Source organism: Piliocolobus tephrosceles, chromosome 1 (genome assembly GCF_002776525.5).
Source record: "Piliocolobus tephrosceles isolate RC106 chromosome 1, ASM277652v3, whole genome shotgun sequence".
NCBI classification, from domain to species: Eukaryota; Metazoa; Chordata; class Mammalia; order Primates; family Cercopithecidae; genus Piliocolobus; species Piliocolobus tephrosceles.
The window spans coordinates 212,032,343-212,050,958 of NC_045434.1; the positions used below are offsets into that span (position 1 = coordinate 212,032,343).

At 52.6% G+C, this 18,616-nt stretch overlaps 1 protein-coding gene across 2 annotated transcripts in view; it reads left to right on the plus strand.

The window, feature by feature from the left end:
• The window catches only part of CTNNBIP1 (catenin beta interacting protein 1), a 67,502-nt gene extending 58,265 nt beyond the window's left edge, over positions 1-9,237 (plus strand). For both annotated transcript variants that reach the window (XM_023215299.2, XM_023215300.2), the window contains exon 5: positions 6,724-9,237. In XM_023215299.2, coding sequence (XP_023071067.1) covers positions 6,724-6,782 — 59 coding nt within the window. In that variant the 3' untranslated portion in view covers positions 6,783-9,237. The remainder of the gene's footprint in view (positions 1-6,723) is intronic.
• The last annotated feature ends 9,379 nt before the right edge of the window (positions 9,238-18,616 follow it).

An 18,616-nucleotide genomic window follows, 5' to 3' on the forward strand; every position in this document is an offset into this window, starting at 1 on the left:
CAGAAAGGAAGATGAAGAAGAAACGGAGGAAGAGAGAGAATAAGGAAGAAGGGAAGAAGGGAGGGAAGAAAGAATAAAAACAGGGTGGGAGAGAGGACAGGAGGAGGAAGAGTGGATAACCTGGATATAAATTTTTTTTTTTTTTTTTTTTTGAGGTGGAGTCTCGCTCTGCCGCCCGGGCTGGAGTGCAGTGGCCAATCTCAGCTCACTGCAAGCTCCACCTCCCGGGTTTATGCCATTCTCCTGCCTCAGCCTCCGGAGTAGCTGGGACTACAGGCGCCTGCCACCTCGCCCGGCTAGTTTTTGTATTTTTAGTAGAGACGGGGTTTCACCGTGTTAGCCAGGATGGTCTCGATCTCCTGACCTCGTGATCCGCCCGTCTCGGCCTCCCAAAGTGCTGGGATTACAGGCTTGAGCCACCGTGCCCGGCCAATATTTTCTTTCATTCTGTGTGTTGTCTTTTCACTTTCTCGATGATATCTTTTGAAACAGAAAAGTTTTTAATCTTGATAAAGTTCCATTTATTTTTTTTCTTCTGTTGCTTGTGCTTTAGATATCATATCTAAGAAACTACCTCCTGCCAGGTGTGGAGGCTCATGCTTATAATCCCAGTACCTTACATGGTAGAGGCAAGAGGATGGCTTGGGCCCAGGAGTTCAAGGCCAGCCTAGGCAACACAGGAAGACACCTCATCTGTCAAAACAATTTTTTCTTTTTTCTTTTTTTTTGAGACAGAGTCTCACTCTGTCGCCCAGACTAGAATGCAGTGGTGCGATCTCAGCTCACTGCAACCTCCAGCTCCTGGGTTCAAACAATTCTCATGCCTCAGCTTCCCAAGTAGCTGGGACTACAGGCATGTGCCACCACGACCAGTTAATTTTTTTTGTATCTTTAGTAGAGATGGGGTGTCACCATGTTGATCAGGCTGGTCTCAAACTCCTGACCTCAAGTGATCTGCCCGCCTCAGCCAAAAAAAACTAATTAGCTGGGTGTAGCAGTGTGTGCCTGTGGTCCCAGCTACTCAGGAGGCTGAGGTGAGAGAATCAATTGGGTCCAGAAGGTCAAGGCTGCACAGTGAGTGCTGATTGTACCACTGCACTCTAGCCTGGGTGGCAGAGCAAGACCCTGTCCAAAAAAAAAAAAAAGAAATCATTTCCTAACCCAAGGTCATGAAAATTTGTTTCTATATTTTGTTCCAAGATTTTTCTAACTTTATCTCTTATATTTAGGTCATTTATCCATTTCGGGTTAATTTTTGTAGATGCTGCAAGGTAAAGGTCGAATTTCATCCTGTGCATGTGAATATCCAGTTGTCCCAGCATCTATTAGTTCAGTTCTTCCCCACTGAATTGTCTTGGCACCCTTGTCAAAAATCAACTGGCCATAGTCGGAGGGTTTATTTCTGAACGCTCATTTTTGTTCCACTGATCTACATGTCTGTCCTTATGTCAGTACCACCCACTCTCATTGACCTTGTCTTTGTAGTAAGTTTTGAAATCGGGAAGTGTGAGTCAACTTGTTCTTCTTTTCAAGGTGGTGTTGGATATTCTGGGTCCCTTGCCTTTCCATATGAATGTTAGGATCAACTTGTCAATTTCTACAAAAAAAAAAAGGCAGTTTTTAAAAACTCCCCAAGAAAGGGATTTTGATAGGGATCATGTATTGAATTTTATTCAGTAATGTTGTGTACTGTTCAAAGCACAAAAATTCGCACTTTGTTAAATTTGTTCCTGTTTTATTATTATTAATGCAATCATAAGTGGAATCATTTTATTAATTTTACTTTCAGATTGTTCATTACTAGTGTATAAAAATACTATTGATTTTTGTAGATTGACCTTGTATCCTGTACCTTTAACTTGTTTATTAGTTCTAATAGTTTTTTAGTGGGCCAGGTGCAGTGGCTCAAGCCTGTAATCCCAGCACTTTGGGAGGCCAAGGTGGGTGGATCACTTGAGCTCAGGAGCTCGAGACCAACCTGGACAACATGGCAAAACCCCATCTCTACAAAAAATACAAAAATTAGCCAGATGTGGTGGCACGCACCTATAGTCCCAGCTACTCGGGAGGTTGAAGTGGGAGGATTGCTTGAGCCTGGGAGGCGGAGGTTGCAGTGAGCCAAGATTATGCCACTGTACTCTGGCCTGGGTGACAGAGTGAGACCCTGTCTCAAAAAAAAAAAAACAATTTTTTTAGTGGATTCCTTATGATTTTCTACATATAAGATCATGTCATCTACAAATAGAGATAGTTTTACTTCTTCCTTTCCAATCTGGATGGCTTTTATCTCTTTTTCTTAACTTTCCTAACCTGGAATGAACCTTCAAGACAATATTGAATAAGAATGGTGAAAGTGGACATCCTTTTCTTGTTGATAATCTTGGTAGGGGAGAGCTTTCACCACAAATATGATAAGAGCTATGGGATTTTCATAGATGACCTTTATCAGATTGAAGGTATTCTCTTCTAGTTTGTTGAATGGTTTGTTTTGTTTTGTTTTGTTTTCAGACAGTGTTTCGCTCTTGTTGCCCAGGCTGGAGTACAATGGCGTGATCTCAGCTCACTGCAACCTCCGCCTCCCAGGTTCAAGCAATTCTCCTGCCTCAGCCTTCCGAGTAGCTGGGATTATAGGCATGCGCCACCATGCCTGGCTAATTTTGTATTTTTAGTAGAGACAGGGTTTCACCATGTTGGTCAGGCTGGTCTCGAACTCTCGACCTCAAGTGATCTACCCACCTCTGCCTCCCAAAGTGCTGGGATTACAGGCATGAGCCACCACGCCCAGCCTTGAGTGGTTTTATTATGTTGGATTTCATCAGCTGCTTTTCCTGTATGGTTTTTGTCCTTTATTCTATTGATACAGTGTTTTACAGTCATTGATTTTCAAATGTTAAACCAACCTTGCATTCCTGGGATAAATCTCACCTGGTCAGGGTATACAATCCTTTTTGTATGTTGTTGTATTCAGTTTGCTAGCATTTTGTTGGGCATGTTTGCATCTATATTCATGTGAGATACTCATCTGTAGTTCTCTTTTCTTATGATCCTGTCATTGGGTTTTGGCTATCCTTATCTTTTAATGTGTTAGAGTGTGGAACAGGAGAGACAGATCAACCTCTTCCCTCCTACGCTCACCTGCATCTAGTGGGAAGGGACAAATAGAAGCTCTGAGCCCAAGTTCAGATAGTGTCAGCAGAGGTACCAAGGGGGAAGACAGAGCTTCATCTGTAAAACAGGATAGGAAACCCAGCTGGCAGCCTGGAGGCAGTGGGCTGGTCTGCTGCCTTCTTTGCAGTACATCTAGACAGTGAGAATACCTGAGGGAGCTGCCATATGCTGGCCTTCAAAGGAAAGACTGTAGGACTCAACCTCTGAGGTTCCTCCTGGCTCTAAAACTCCAGCTCGGAGGGATGGAGTCACGATCATAATGTAACAGCTCACCCTCCCTATTCGCTTACTGGCCCAAGTTTCATAGAGAAGAGGAAAAGCGGACCAGTGTCCTCAGCCAGAAGCCTGTCAGGTTCATGGCTAGACCTTATTGAATGACAAATACCTGGCCGACCAGTGACAAGGATAGGTCAGAGAATGCTCTGGAAAAACTGAGAGCCTGCCTTCTTTTTGGTCCCAAAGGAAAGCAGATCCTTTTGGTAGAGCCTGGAAAACATCCTTAAGGAACAGAAGAAAGCACAGACAGGCCGCAGCTCTGCAGGCCTTTTCCTCTCTGCAGGGCTCCAGCAGCACAGTGGGAGGCTCTATAAATGCCACCAGGGAAGAGGGTGGCAGCTGGCAGTGTGGGAAGGGTAGGACTCTTGCAAATCCTTTACTTCAATTGTCTTGTTAAATAGCCATCAGAGTCCCTGTGTGACCTGGAGAAGATGACTTCCTTCCCCCCCTCAGAGTGCAGGACAGGCACACACATTGGGAAGGCTGTGGAGTCAGGAGTCCTGGTCCCCAGGTCTGGGCTCCTCCGAGGAGCTAATGGCCCATTCCCTCTATAGACGCACCATTCCCTCCTGGGGCATCCCATGCTACTTTTGCGCCTGCAGCTCACCAAGAGGCCCAAGGTCCCTGAGCGAAAGCCCACGAGGCAGGCAGGGAGAGGAGCGAGTGAGCTGCCACCATCACTGCCACTAAGGCATCTTCTGCTGACAACTCCCCTTTCACAGACTCCTGCCAGCCCCCTTCTGATTAGCAAGCTGGGCAAGCAGCACTCAGGAAAAGTCGGCATCTGTTAGGTAACCAACTCAGCTGCCATGCAGGGGATGATGTAATCTTGGATTCTGTGGTTGCTAGGAAAATTCTGCCTGCAGTGATACTGCGTGGTCCTAGGGCTCAGGCGAAAACAGAATGTTCCCGAGAAGACAGGGGAAGGATTCATAGGGCTTCCCAAATGAGGGAGCCCCATCCCAGGAAGCCAGACGACTCATGCCCTCTTCTAGATGCTTATTTCCCTTCTGAGCAATGGAGGTTGTGCTGGTAAAGCCACAACCCCATGAAGGCGGGCTGGCGGTGGGAGGTGACAAGGCTTATTCCCTTAGCAGCACCTTGGTGCTCTAGTGCCAGGTAGAAGGTGTGTCTTGTCATTGCATCTTTGTATTTGGGCCCTCCGTCTCTGGCCCTCCTGACGACTGGGTGCATCCTCCCTCTCTTGGTAGAGCCGTTGGAAGGAGGTCATCACATGCCGGCTGTGGGGGAGACCCGGCTCACTGAGTGGGGGCCAGCTCACTCTGCCACTCCATTTCACACACCAGGAGCCTCGCTTCACACCCCCCACACTGGCCCACCCTCGGGTGGCCTTTCCTGTCTCTCCTGTTCCGATCCACCCCCTCCCAGAGAGAATGCCTGCAGTAGTACAGACAAGATGTCAGAAAGACCACGGGCAGCCAGACTGGTACTTTTTGGGGCAAAGTGAAGATCTGCCCTTTTACAAAGAGGGCGAGAGTAGCAGGACCGGATCAGGGAGTCAGGGTGGGACCCTGCAGGTCACCTCCTGGACCACAGCCTCTCCCCAGCCATATCAGCCCCTTCCTCCCCAGGCAGTTGTGGATGTGGGCAGCGGGTCAGCATTTTGAGCTTTGCCCTCCTGCCACTGCCTATCCTGGCCGCTCATCAGAACCTGTCCTCTGGAGAACAAGACAAAAGAAGTGATTTCACAAGTGCCTGGGCCAGAATCTCAAATTCAGGATTAAGAAAAAGAAAGATGGGTGGGGCGCGGTGGCTCAAGCCTGTAATCCCAGCACTTTGGGAGGCCGAGACGGGCGGATCACGAGGTCAGGAGATCGAGACCATCCTGGCTAACACGGTGAAACCCCGTCTCTACTAAAAATACAAAAAACTAGCCGGGCGAGGTGGCGGGCGCCTGTAGTCCCAGCTACTCCGGAGGCTGAGGCAGGAGAATGGCGTGAACCCGGGAGGCGGAGCCTGCAGTGAGCTGAGATCAGGCCACTGCACTCCAGCTCGGGTGACAGAGCAAGACTCCGTCTCAAAAAAAATAAAGAAAGAAAGAAAGAAAGAAAAAGAAAGATGGCCGGGCGTGGTGGCTCACGCCTGTAATCCCAACACTCTGGGAGGCCGAGGAGGGCAGATCACGAGGTCAGGAGATTGAGACCATCTTGGCTAACATGGCTAACATGGTGAAACTCCATCTCTACTAAAACTACAAAAAATTAGTTGGGCATGGTGGCAGGCGCCTGTAGTCCCAGCTACTCAGGAGGCTGAGGCAGGAGAATGGCGTGAACCTGGGAGGCAGAGCTTGCAGTGAGCCGAGATCGCGCCACTGCACTCCAGCCTGGGCGACAGAGCAAGACTCCGTCTCAAAAAAAGAAAAAAGAAAGAAAGAAAAAGAAAGATTGGCAGGGCACGGTGACTTACGCCTATAATCCCAGCACTTTGGGAGGCCAAGGTGGGTGGATCATGAGGTCAGGAGTTTTGAGAACAGCCTGACCAACATGGTGAAACCCCGTCTCTACTAAAAATACAAACAAGTTAGCCAGGTGTGGTGGCCTGTGCCTGTAATCCCAGCTGCTCAGGAGGCTGAGGCAGGAGAATCGCTTGAACCCGGGAGGCAGAGGTTGCAGTAAGCCGAGATTACACCACTGTACTCCAGCCTGGGCGACAGAACGAGACTCCGTTTCAAAAAAGAAAAAAAGAAAAAGAAGGATTGTGGGCATATCTGTCTCAGTCAGAGCCAGGTGGACAGTAGGCTGGACATGGGCCCGACCATGCTCCTTGGAAGAAGTGTTGGGTTTGGGGGAAGGAGAAGCTGCTGCAAAGAGGAATGGCTATTTAAAACTACAGTGAGCCAGACCCTCCGAAGGCATCAAGACGTGAGTCTTGAGAAGAAAGAGGGAGGTTCCCAGGGGCCACCCCGCCTCCGGCTTTGGTAACTCAGGAGCAAGGGCTGTGAGCAGAGCTGAGCCCTGCTCCAGGTCACCTGGGGCCTCATAATGGCTCACCTGTCAGCTGTGTAGACTTGAGCAAGCCTCTGAGTCTCACCCTGGCAGCCCTGCCTTGTAGCCCTACAGCACGGTTGCAGGCCTTGTCCCCAGCCAGGCTTCAGGGAAGACCAGAGGGGAGGAAGACTTCCTCGGAAGCACTTTGTCCTCGGAAAGTGCCGCGATCCTAGTGGACGGGAGCTCTAGCTTGGCCACAGCCTCCTTGCTTGTCCTGCTCACAAGCCAATGCTGGAAGCCCCATCAGCGATCCTTGTCCCCTTATCTGCAGGTGCAGAGGACGTGGTGATGGCGTTTTCCAGGTCGGAGACGGAAGACCGGAGGCAGTAGCTGCAAAGCCCTTGGAACCCCCTGGATGCTGTTGAGGGCCAAGAGATCTATGTGGCTCCTGGGCCGGCTGAGTGGCAGCAGACCCCCTTGCCCCACCTCCCACTTCCCCTACCCAGCCCTGCCCTGCCCCATCCCACCTCACAGCTACTCAGTGGGGCTGGCATCAAGGGAGACACCAGTGGTGCGTTTATGATTGGCTTAAAGGGATGGACTTGTGATTGGCTGCAGGAAGAAACTTTTTTATTTTTTAAATCTTGACCAACAGAAACCTTTTATTTTTATTTCTGACTCTTATTTTTTAAAAAATTTGCGCCTCGGTATCTGGCTTCCCTGGAAGCTCTCCGAGCTCTGGTGCTTTAGTTAGGTCATTTTTTAGAATTGTGAAGAGGTCTGATTGGCTGCTTAAACTGGGAAGGGACTGTGATTGGCTGGTTAATGGAAAACGGTTTTTTCTTTGATTGGCTGCAGGTGTTCTGCTGATATCAACGGCTTCCCTATTTTGAATGCAGAAAACAGGGTCTGGGACATTAGTCGTTATATTTGACTTGAAAAGAAACCAAGTGCGCTTTGCAATATTTATTACACAAAGAACTTGCTGCTGCCTTCACATTTGGGGTTTGTGTTTGATTGGCTTTCGGTGCGTGTGTTTGGTTTCCCATTGGTTCACCCATGACTCCTGTTGCCATGGATTAACCCCCCTCTGCTGCGGGCTCTGGGCCTGAGGGTCCACCTGGAGAGTACATTTGCTTTAATGAGTGCACCTGCCTCCACCAGCAAGGTGATCCCAAGGACCCTGAGCAGCTGGAAAGTTGGGCCCCCGAGGAGCTTTGTGTCGTCTTGAACCGAACAGCCCAGAGCCTAGAGGTAACCGTTAGGCGGGGTTTACGTGCATTGCCTGCATGAGCTGGCAACCAGCCAGTGTCCCTTGGTGAGAAAGGGATTGCCGAGACACCGTCCAGGCCCCACCAGCTGGGCCGGGCCCAGCAGAGGTGCACTACCCAGCTCTGTCCTCTTGGCCATCCCTCTGTGTACCACTTCCTGAGGCCTCATTCTGGGGGTCCTCTTGGAAAGGGGAGGAGCTTCTCCCAGTGTGAGACCCCAAAAGGCTCTGGAGGTCATCTAGCAGAGGTCTCTGCTTGGGAGCCCAGAACCCACATAAAAGCCCCAGCTTGGCTCACAAGGCCCAGGAGACCTCCAGCTCTAAACACCAACCCCTGACCTACCCCAGCCAGGCTCCCACCTGTCTGCTGCCAGCGCAATACGTTCTGGCCAGCACTGGAGTTCTCTCATTGGAGGCCCATGCCCTCCACTCCACTGCCTTTGGAAGGGTCTCTCTCCAGGTCAGCCTGGAAGGGACAGTGTCATTTGTTTATGAAGTGCCACTGGGACATCTGGCTGGGCCTTCACCAAGCAAGTCCCTTCAACTGGCCCTTAAGCCAAACTCAGGCCCAGAATTGGCAAACTCATTTCAGAATGGCAGTCCTGGAGGTGGGGGGTGAGGGGCAGGTCTAGTGTTCCTGCAGGAACCCTAAGTCCTCCCACCTGCCACCGCCTTCCCTGGGAGGGAGGTGGTCCTCCTATCTCCCTGGATCACTGGCAGGTGTGGGATCCGAGGAGAGGGGTTGGAAAAAGATGCAGTCCTCAGGAAGGGGGCCGCCACCCTCCCCTACGCTGGTAGATGCTGAGGCCCCTAGGTGCCCAGACCCAGAGGCACCCTCTCAGAACCAAATCTTTCCCCTTCCTTGGGGCTTGGGGCTCGGGGCTCGGGCCATAGGGGCTCCTGAGTGTCATGAAGTGCACAGGAGCCAAATGACCGAGCCCTGGAGAGCCCCATGGTCAGTGGGTGGTTCACGCTGTGCTCTGGCACCATCAGCCTGTCCCAGATCGAGCATCAGGCTAAGACCCTGTGTCCTCCACCATGCACTCACCCCTAGCCCTGGTTAGCTGACAGTCAGCTGTGGGGAACACAGCTACAACCCTACCCTGGCAGGGACCTGAGAGCATCTTCTCAGGAGGGGCAGCGCATGTGTGCGTGTGCTGTGTGAGTGAGCACACCCGTGTTCTCACTCAGATATACACGTGCACACACACGCACTCTCCCAGCTCAGCGGCCTGGAGGTCTGACTGAGGCCCTGGGGAAAGGTGAGTTCTTTCGTCTCCCTCCTCCAGGTCGTCATGCCTGGAGTCAGGTGTCAAGGCCACACTGCTGGCTGCCCCCTTTTTGTACCAGTAGCTCCTATAAAGGGCCCACACCTGGTGGATACCTGGTTGAGTGTGTGGTCTCTGCCCTAGCCTGTCCTTGTCACGATCACAGGCCTTGCTTTTGTAACAATGACGACCCCGGCCTGTCTCATCTTCTGAAGAGGAAAAGTCAAAGTGTTGCTGTGGCTTCATATTTCAACTAAAAATATATCTGTTGGAGAAAGAAATTAACAATAAAGAATTTTCATAGGTTGGTGTGTGAGCTGAGCTGGTTACTCCCTTGGAATCAGGCGCTCTGACTGATTTCCCTACATCACGTGGGCTCTGCTGCTGCGGGGGCTCCTCCTTCCCAGGGAGGCGCAGCCAGGAAGGAGAACACCAAGTTTGATAAGTGTCTGTGACCTGAGCTGAGCTCAGGGTTTGGAAGAATTTCTAGATCTACCCAGCCCAGCTCGAGGGTCCTTAGGAAGGTTGAACCTCCTTTTTGACCTGGAGATTTTAAACATCATTCCAGATTCAACTGAGATCAGTAAACTTCAGAGGCAACCTCATTCTTCCACACCTATGAAAAGACACTAAGCACTCCATAAGGGTGTGGGGACCCCACCATCCTAGGCACCGCAACATCCTGATGTGATGGCACCGGTCTTAGAATGCTTGTTACGGACACCCAAACAGAGTATCTGTCCCTTCCACCATCCCAGAAGTGGAAGATGTATTGGTTTTCAGCTGTATGTACAAGTTTGGAAGCTGAAATCATTTCTGCTTCAAGAATTTTTGCTTCGGAAGCATTTTCTAGAACTTTTCATTTCCACCCTTCATAAACCCATTTCTGGGTCTTTTTTTTTTTTTCCTATTTAGATAGTCTCACTGCTTCTATTTCCTTTTCAAAGAATTTCACTGGGTCCTAGAGGTTATGAAGTTTACAGAATATGAGTACAATGGCACAACCAACATCATTAAATCTTTGTGTTGGGGGAGATATTGGGTCTTTTAGCAGCCCATGCAGTAGCCAGATGCGCAAGCCCCTCTGAAACATTTCCAAAAATACCTTGTCCAGGCTTTGCTTGAATACTCTCTAGAGTTGGGGAGCTCACTACCTCACAAGTTAGTCCAGAGCATGTTCATGTAACCTATGCTTATCCTTATATTGAGTTGATCTATCTTTTTCTGTAACTTCTTGTCCAGAAAGGAGTTTGTAGTCATTGAGAGAAAGACAAATAAAGATCGCTGTGTTAACCAGAAGTTACGTAGAGACACACATCCAAGGGCTCATGCAGAATCCACCCCCGGCCCAGCACTCTGAGTGGCACCGTCAGCCTCGTAGTTAATCAGCTCTTCTAAGCTGAGCCACTGAGTAGATCAAGGGACTGACCGGCTGGCCCTGGTCCCACCTGCCCAGCCCCCAGCAGAGAGCTTGGAAACCGGAGCCAAGCGGGATCGTCCTCCCGGTGCTGTGTAACCTGTCTAAGCTGTCTAAACTGTCATGGGAAGTAGGCCACATAAATGAGTCAGGGACACTTCAACAGGCAAAGGAAAAACAGTGGGGACAGCCTTGGGTCTTTCAGGCTCCCTCAGCCCACAAAGCAGGCAACCTCCTGGGTCACCTTCCCAGGTACGGGATGGGGTAATGACCCCAACAGGCAGTGTTGGGACTGCTGTGGCAAGAGACGGCAGGGGGCCAGGCTGAGCCTGGCGAGAGGGAGGCAGAGCTGCCAGGGACAGCAGGGGGCCAGGCTGAGCCTGGTGTGGGGGAGGCAGAGTGACCAGAGACAGCAGGGGCCAGGCTGAGCCTGGGGTGGGGAGGCTGAGGACTGTGTCTCTTGGTGTTTCCCAGGCCTGGGAGGCAGGCTGTTGAGAATGAATGAAGCGCTTCTTCTCCCCGTCCCTGCAGGTGAATACCAGCACTGAGAATCCAGGCTGGCCCCAGCCTTTAAAGAGGGTCTTTTGTAGCAGGGAATTTGATCCCCTCCATTGGTAGTAGGGGGAACTCTGGTCCTGGGGGAACTCTGGTCCCCTACCGACACCACTCACGTGCCGCTTTTGCTTGGGCAGGCCAGGTTCGTTCCTCCCTCCGTCCCTCCCTCCCTCTTCTGGGTTGCCCATGACCACCCAACCCTTTCCATTTCCCAGAGGATAAAATGCATCCAGACTAACCGACTAACCTGAGGCCGTGTTGAGAAAGCATCCCCTGCTCTGCAGTGTCCACTGAAAGAACTTGTTCTTCTGGGAAATAACTGATGTTCGAGAGATTTGGGGGAACTTGCATGGCAAGTTAGGGGTGAGTTCTAATTTGAAGAAAGTCCTTCTTAAGGGGACAAGGGCAGTGAAATGCCTTTTGAATATCAACTAGTATCTTGGTTTCACTTTTGCCCTTGACATTGGAACTTTCCCCATCACAGATGGTTCCTGGAGGGGCCTTCCAGTCCTGCCAGCATGGAAGTCATAAGTGCTCTTGTCACAGGGATGAGCCACACCCTACCAACCCTGCGCCATCTGCTCCTCTTCCAGAGCCCCTAGGTTAGGCATGTGTGCAACGGGTGGCCTTCCCTGTTTGCACACCTGTGGGAGCCCCGTCCCACCCTGCACGACCCCAGAGGAGGTGACTTCAGACCCAGAGCCTCTGAGAGTTTCCACTGCCTGACGCTTGGTCTTGACCACGCCACTTCAGTGGACGGAGGTGGATCTTCATAAACATCTTTGACAAGTGTCTCCTATGTCTCGGTCTTTTTTTTTTTTTTTTGAGACAGAGTCTCACTCTGTCACCTGGGCTGTAGTGTAGTGGCGCAATCTTGGCTCACTGCAGTCTCTGCCTCCTGGGTGCAAGCAGTTCTCCTGCCTCAGCCTCCCGAGTAGCTGGGATTACAGGCACCTACCACCACACCCAGCTAATTTTTGTATTTTTAGTAGAGACGGGGTTTCACCATGTTGGCCAGGCATGAGCCACCGGGCCCAGCCATGTGTCCCAGTGTTTTTTGTTTTTTTGAGATGAGTCTTGCTCTGTTGCCCAGCCTGGAGTGCAGTGGCGCAATCTCGGCTCACTGCAAGCTCCACCTCCCGGGTTCAAGCCATTCTGCTGCCTCAGCCTCCCAAGTAGCTGGGACTACAGGCGTCCGCCACCACGCTCGGCTAATTTTTTTGTATTTTTAGTAGAGACGGGGTTTCACCGTGTTAGCCAGGATGGTCTTGATCTCCTGACCTCGTGATCCACCCGCCTTGGCCTCCCAAAGTGCTGGGATTATAGAGGCGTGAGGCACCGCGCCTGGCCGTGTCCCAGTCTTCATAGCAGCTAATGTTGACTGGACGTTACCTGTGTGAAGGTACATGCTCAGTCACGTGCGAGTTATGTTCCTAGGCTGCCCCCAAGCTCCCTGGGCCTCTCTGAAGCCTCCCATGCGGACCTAGCACTTCACCTCCAAGCTAAGCTGGTTTTGCCAGAAGTTCCTCTTCCACTTTAAATCTTCAAGGTTTAGACTGTTTGCCCCCACAGCATAAATCTTTATATCCACATAGCTGGGGGCTGGGGAGACATCATGGTTTAGAGTGGGAACTGTGGAGGCCGACTGGAGGCAGGACTCAATCTGTCCCTTGGCAACTGTGTGACTTGGCGTGAATGATGAACCTTATTGAAAAAAGTGGAAAAAATAAGAGCATCAGGGCCATAGGCCGTTGGTGACAACTAATGAGATAATGCATATGACACACTTAGCAGAGTGACCTGTGACCAGTGGGGTTCAGGACATAGGGTTATTGTTAAGGCACCATAGCGGGTGTCCCTCCACCCCATCCTGTCTACTCAAAAGTCACACAGAGCGAGGACTTGTCTGCAGCGTTTGGCGTGGGGAGGAGCACAGCCCCAGGTCCTGTGGGGTGCTTAGGAAACGCTTCTTTGATGAGAATGAAGGAGCCCAGATGATCCCTTTGTAGAAGCCAAGGCCAGAGCTGCCTCCAGCTCCGCAGCCCCTGCCCTGAGCCTCTCCCTCTGCTGAGCTGCTTTGCCTGGGGGACGGGTGCTCACTGGAGCACATCCCCCCGCCTTCCCCAAAACCTGCCAGCTGAGGAGGGTGCCCCCTCAGGGTGGACTCTGTCACGGCTGAACAGGCAGGGAGGGACCTCGGCAGAGCCTGGGGGTAGGGGGGTGGAAGTCTTGTTTTCCAGGGACCCTCCTGCTCGCCTCGTGCTTAAACTCCAAATAGAATCACAGCCAGTCAGGAAAGGGGATAAAATTAAATCCTCGATCATGATCAAGTGGTTAAAAAAAAAACCCATCACAGCCAGCGGCTTCTTCTCACTGCAGCCGGCTCTGCCTCAGAGCAAATAGGAGGAGGAGAAGGAAGAGGAGGAGGAAGACAGAGCCATTTTGGGCCCCAGCACCCCTCCCTCCCGGCCAGCCCCTCTTCCTGCCTTCCTAGACCCCCAGGGCCCCGAGACTCTGCATCCCTCACCCCAAAGATGGGGAGGCTGGGAGGGTGGCTGCTGTTGGGGGAGGCCCATATCCTGCCCAAGGAGGCAGGGCCTGGACTCCAGTCTCCGGAACTGCAGACCTGGGATCAAATCCAGACTCTGCCAATTACTGTGTGTCGTGGGCAAGTCACTCGACGTTTCCGAGCCTGTTTCCTAATCTGGAACGTGGGAACAATCATGGCAACTGCCTCATTGGTGGTTGTCTGAATTCAGTGGGTGGGCACCACCAATGGTGTGCCAAGGGCGGAGGGGCACGGACGGAGAAGCAGCCCGCCTAGGGTTCAGGCAATAAGGGGGTGTATTGTCTGGAGAGAATTTCAAAACACTAAAACTGACGGTCTGGGCTGCTTGCTTGCTTTTGCCTCCATGCCCAGGCTACTCTAGCCCTGGGGCAGAGCACGGCCACTTCCAACACTTGACCTTCTCTTTGGGCAAGAGGCCAGGCTGCTGGCTCAGGGCATAGGTCTAGGTGGGCCCGGCTGAGATGCCCCCGTACCAATGGGTGATGCCCCAGTGACTCCTCAGTGCCCCTTCCCAGCCTCAGGCCTCCATCTGCAGAACAGGAAGAGGCCGCAGCTCCTTGCCTTGGGCCCTGGCTGCACCCTAGGTCCTGGCCTCCTCTGCGCAGCCCCTGAGGGATGGTAGGGGCCCAGCTGTCAGCACCTGGCAGGGCGGCGCCTTTAGAGCTGGAGATCTGCAGTGTGCCCAGAGGGAAGACTGAGGTGTACCTTGGCTGGGGAGTTAGGAAGCTGCCAGAGGAAACAATGAGGCTATAAAAATAGCCCTTTGTTTACTGTAGGTGCACATCCTTGTGTGTCCTTGTGTGAAAGAGGGGCCAGCTTGGTGGAGGAGCTGAGCTTCCAGTGGGGAAGGGACCTGGTGGAGTCAGTGGCAGGGCACAGTTGGGGGGGGAGCTTCACCCCCCCTGCAGTGCCAACGTAGCCTCCCCAGATAGCATCTGATGGCCTCACTGGCCTGAGGTGGCCCCTCCAGCCAGGCCTATGGTGTGATTGTACCTATGTTCCCTCAGCAAGGCTCAGCCCCAGCCCCCAGCCCAGAGGCCTGTGGCACCCCTGCCCGCCCTCCCAGGCCCAGCTCGGACTGCCTCTACCAGCTTGTCCCTTGGAGTGAGTCTGGGGCTGGTCCTACATCCCAGGGTAGAATCCTGCCACGCAGTCTGTAGACTTCTCTGACCAATTCAGCCCTCTACCCCATCAGAAGGGCCGAGACTGTAGAGAGGCCATACCCTGGGAGGCACAGCCCAGACTCTGCTCCTCAGGGTTCTATCTGGAACCTTCCTTCCTAGCTCTTGCAGCTCCTGCCAGTGCCTCCGGCTGGCTTTGGAGGTGAGCCCTGAGCTGTCTGGCTGCCTCCCAGGACTCCCCCAGGCACTGCGAGAGTTAACTAGCCTAGCCCGTGCCCGCTGGGCCCCTGCCGAGCGTTGAGCCCATCCGGAAATGCTGGCTGAGGACCTACTGGGCGCTGGGCTGGAAAGTGAGATGTGGGACTGAGGCTGCTGGACGGGACTGATGTGCAAATAGGCAGCAACAGTGCAGGGCCCTGCGGGAAGGGAACATCTGTGCCAGGGAGTGGAGCTGGTGGTCCCAGGCTCACCTGTAGGGGGCTGAGGCGGTTGGGAGGGTCCCTCAGAGCTCCTGCACCTGCCCAGGGTGGTGAGGGGCGTACTTCTCCTTGACTTGTGATGTGGCTCATGGGACGGTCAGGGCAGGGTGGCCACAGAGGCCTCTGGGTTTACTGGGGACCATTGGTCCCTGACTCTTCTCTGGCAGCTGGACTCAGGGCGGGAGGCTTGCTCATTTCTGTCTTGGGCTTGCTTGTTTCTGCAGCACAGCCCGCCTCTCCTGACCACTCAGGTTGCACCGGTGATCTCTGGAGCCCCTGAGGTCACATGGTGCCAGCTCCTGCTGTTCTGTTCCCAGTCTAAGGGTTCCCCCAAAAGGTCATGTCTGAGAACCACTTGCTTTTTCTGGCACATTCCCAGGGAGGTCCCCTGGGAAGCAGCTTCAGAAGCAGAACATGTTAGGAGGGAAATTTGTCAGGACAAGCCTGGGAGGTTAGGCTCAAACCTGGCAGCTGCCCAGGCCCTGCTGGGGTTCCTGCTTAAGCTGCTGATGCAGCTGCCAGGGCTGGGCGGGGCTTGCTTTTCCCACCCCCTCCCCAGGCTGCGTGGTCTATTTGAGGCCCAGGCATTGGTCCTAAGGGAGAAGAAGGGCAAGAAGGGGTGTCCTAGTTCCCTGGGTGGTAACCAGGGATTCACCCCATCCCTCCTCTGAGATGCTGGGAGGATGAGCAGATGCTGGTGCGCAGAAGGGGCCGAGAGGCTTAGGGGATTAAGCTATTAGTGGTCATTAGGCAGTGGAGGAGGCTGGGCAGTGTGGGGAGGGGAGGGTGGCATGGCAGAGAGTGCTTGTCCAGGAGCCCAGGTGGGTCTGCAGCCCACTCTGCCACTCACCCTGGGTAACTCCATCCTGTGTGTCTGAGCCTCCAGGGACTGTGAGAGTCATTCATGTTGTTCCCCAGAAATTCCCAGCTCTCTGCCTTCCAGGCCCTTAATGGGATTGTATTTCCCCACCCACTTTAGTTTGAGTGTGGCCCTAACTTGTTCATCCAATGAAATGTGGGCAGAAGTGAGAGTCATTTCGTAATGTTCCAGAAGTGGCTGCCCCATCAGCCTGAGTCCTGGCCACGAGCAAGAGGGGAAGTGTGTTGTTTCATGCCCTGGGCATCTTGGGCTTGCTTGTTTCTGCAGCAGAACCCACCTCTCCTGACCACTCAGGTTGCACCGGTGATCTCTGGAGCCCGTGAGGTCACGTGGTGCCGGCTCTTGCTGTTCTGTTCCCAGTCCAAGGGTTTCCCCAAAAGGTCATGACTGAGAGTCACTTGCTTTTTTGGCATCTTTGGCATCACAAGTAAGGCTGTCCTGGTCCCCACCCTGGACCCTGCAAGGCAGCCCTGCCTTTTGCTGTTAGGACTCAATCTGCCCTTCTCAGCATGCGCAGCCCAAGGCCGTGGTGATAGGGCTCCTGTTAATCCAACCTCATCTCCTGTCATCCCCCTGTTCGTCCCACTCCAGCCACCAGCCTCCTTTTGTTCCTCAGATGCTGAGCTTCTCCCACTTTGGGGCTTTTGTGCCTGCTGTTCCTTTGCCTGGAATGTTCTTCCTCTGTGGCTGAATCCTTCTTCATGTTCAGATGTCAGCTCCAATGTCACCCCCTCAGAGTGTCCACACTGACCACCCTATTTTGCTTTCCACTCTTTTTTTTGTCTGTCATCCAGGCTGGAGTGCAGTGGCGCAATCTCGGCTCATTGCAACCCCCACCTTCTGGGTTCAAGTGATTCTCCCGCCTCAGCCTCCCGCGTAACTGAGACTACAGGCATGTGCCACTGTGCCCGGCTAATTTTTGTATTTTTAGTAGAGATGGGGTTTCCCCATGTTGGCCAGGCTGGTCTTGAACTCCTGACCTCAGGTGATCCATCTGCCTTGGACTCCTAAAGTGCTGGGATTACAGGCGTGAGTCACTGCACCCGGCTTTGCTTTCCACTCTGTAACACACTCCTGTTTCCCTGTTTTATGTTTTTATTTGTGAATTTCTTTGTTTACTTGTTTATGTTTCGCGCCTCCCGCCAGAAGCCAAGCTGCATGGTTGGATCTTGTCTGGCTTCTTCACTGCCATGTCCTCGGCACCTGCTATTTAGTGGGCTTTCCACAAGGGCTTGGTAAATGACTGAATAATCATGACCTTTGAGTGACTTCTCTGCTGAACTCTCTGTGGCCCACAGGTACCCTGATCCTATTTCCTGAACCGAAGTGGTGCTGACAACAAGGAAATCTGGGATCTAGAGAGGAGCGCATCCTCTTGGCTTCACAAGCTCATGTCCCTTAGGAGATGTTTCAGTGGGGCTGGGCCCTGGCACCGTGTGGCACCCCTGTGAGCCTGTCTTGGCTGATAAATCCATTCTGGGCTGCTGAAGGGGCCTGAGGACTTGTCTGGGCAGACTTTTTGGTTTGACTAGGATTACAGACAACAGAAACCCAACTCCAGCTGGCTCCCATCGCTGGAAGGCTCTCAAGGTAGCTCATAGGATTAAGGCAATTGTGCAGGGACCAGGGCCTCAGGGACTGCTTCCCAAATACCCTTTCCCTTTAGGAGCATTTATTCTGTTTCTGCTTGATTTTGCCTGTTGGCCTCATTATCTCCTATGACAGACTGGCATCTCCTTCTATGGGGAGACATGACCCCTGGCAACTTCAGTAGAAAGGAGGCTGTTCTCCCAGCACACAAAACAATCCCAGGGTGATCTCGTGACTTCTAAACAGACAGCAACGCGGGGCCCCACACCTGCTTCCATGTCCCACCTGGCAGACACCGCCTGGGACAGAGGTGGGTCTACTAGTTTGCCAGGGCTGTTGTAACAAAATAACACACTCTGGGTGGTGGGTGGCTTACACAACAGAAACTCATTTTCTAACAATTCTAGAGACTGGAGGTCTGAAATTAAAATGTCAGCATGGGCCGGGCACGGTGGCTCATACCTGCAGTCCTAACATTTTGGGAGGCCAAGGCGGGTGGATTGCCGGGTATGGTGGTGTGCACCTGTAGTCCCAGCTGTTTGAGAGGCTGAGGTACCATACCCCTGTACTCCAGGGTGACAGAGCGAGACCCTGTCTCAAAACAAAAATGAAAACAAAAGGTCAACAGGGTTTGTTATGTCTTTTTATAATTTATTTATTTATTTTGAGATGGAGTGTCGCTTTGTCGCCCAGGCTGGAGTGCAGTGGCGCGATCTCAGCTCACTGCAATCTCTGCCCCCCAGGTTCACGCCATTCTCCTGCCTCAGCCTCCCAAGTAGCTGGGACTACAGGCACCTGCCACCACGCCCGACTAATTTTTTTTGTATTTTTAGTAGAGATGGGGTTTCACCGTGTTAGCCAGGATGGTCTCAACCTCCTGACCTCGTGATCCACCCTTCCTCAGCCTCCCAAAGTGCTGGGATTACAGGCGTGAGCCATCGCGCCCGGTCCGTTCTTTCTTTTTAAAATTTATTTATTTGTTTATTTTTTGGAGACAGGATCTCACTCTGTCACCCATGCTGGAGTGCAGTGGTGTGATATTGGCTCACTGCAACCTCCGCCTCCCAGGTTCAAG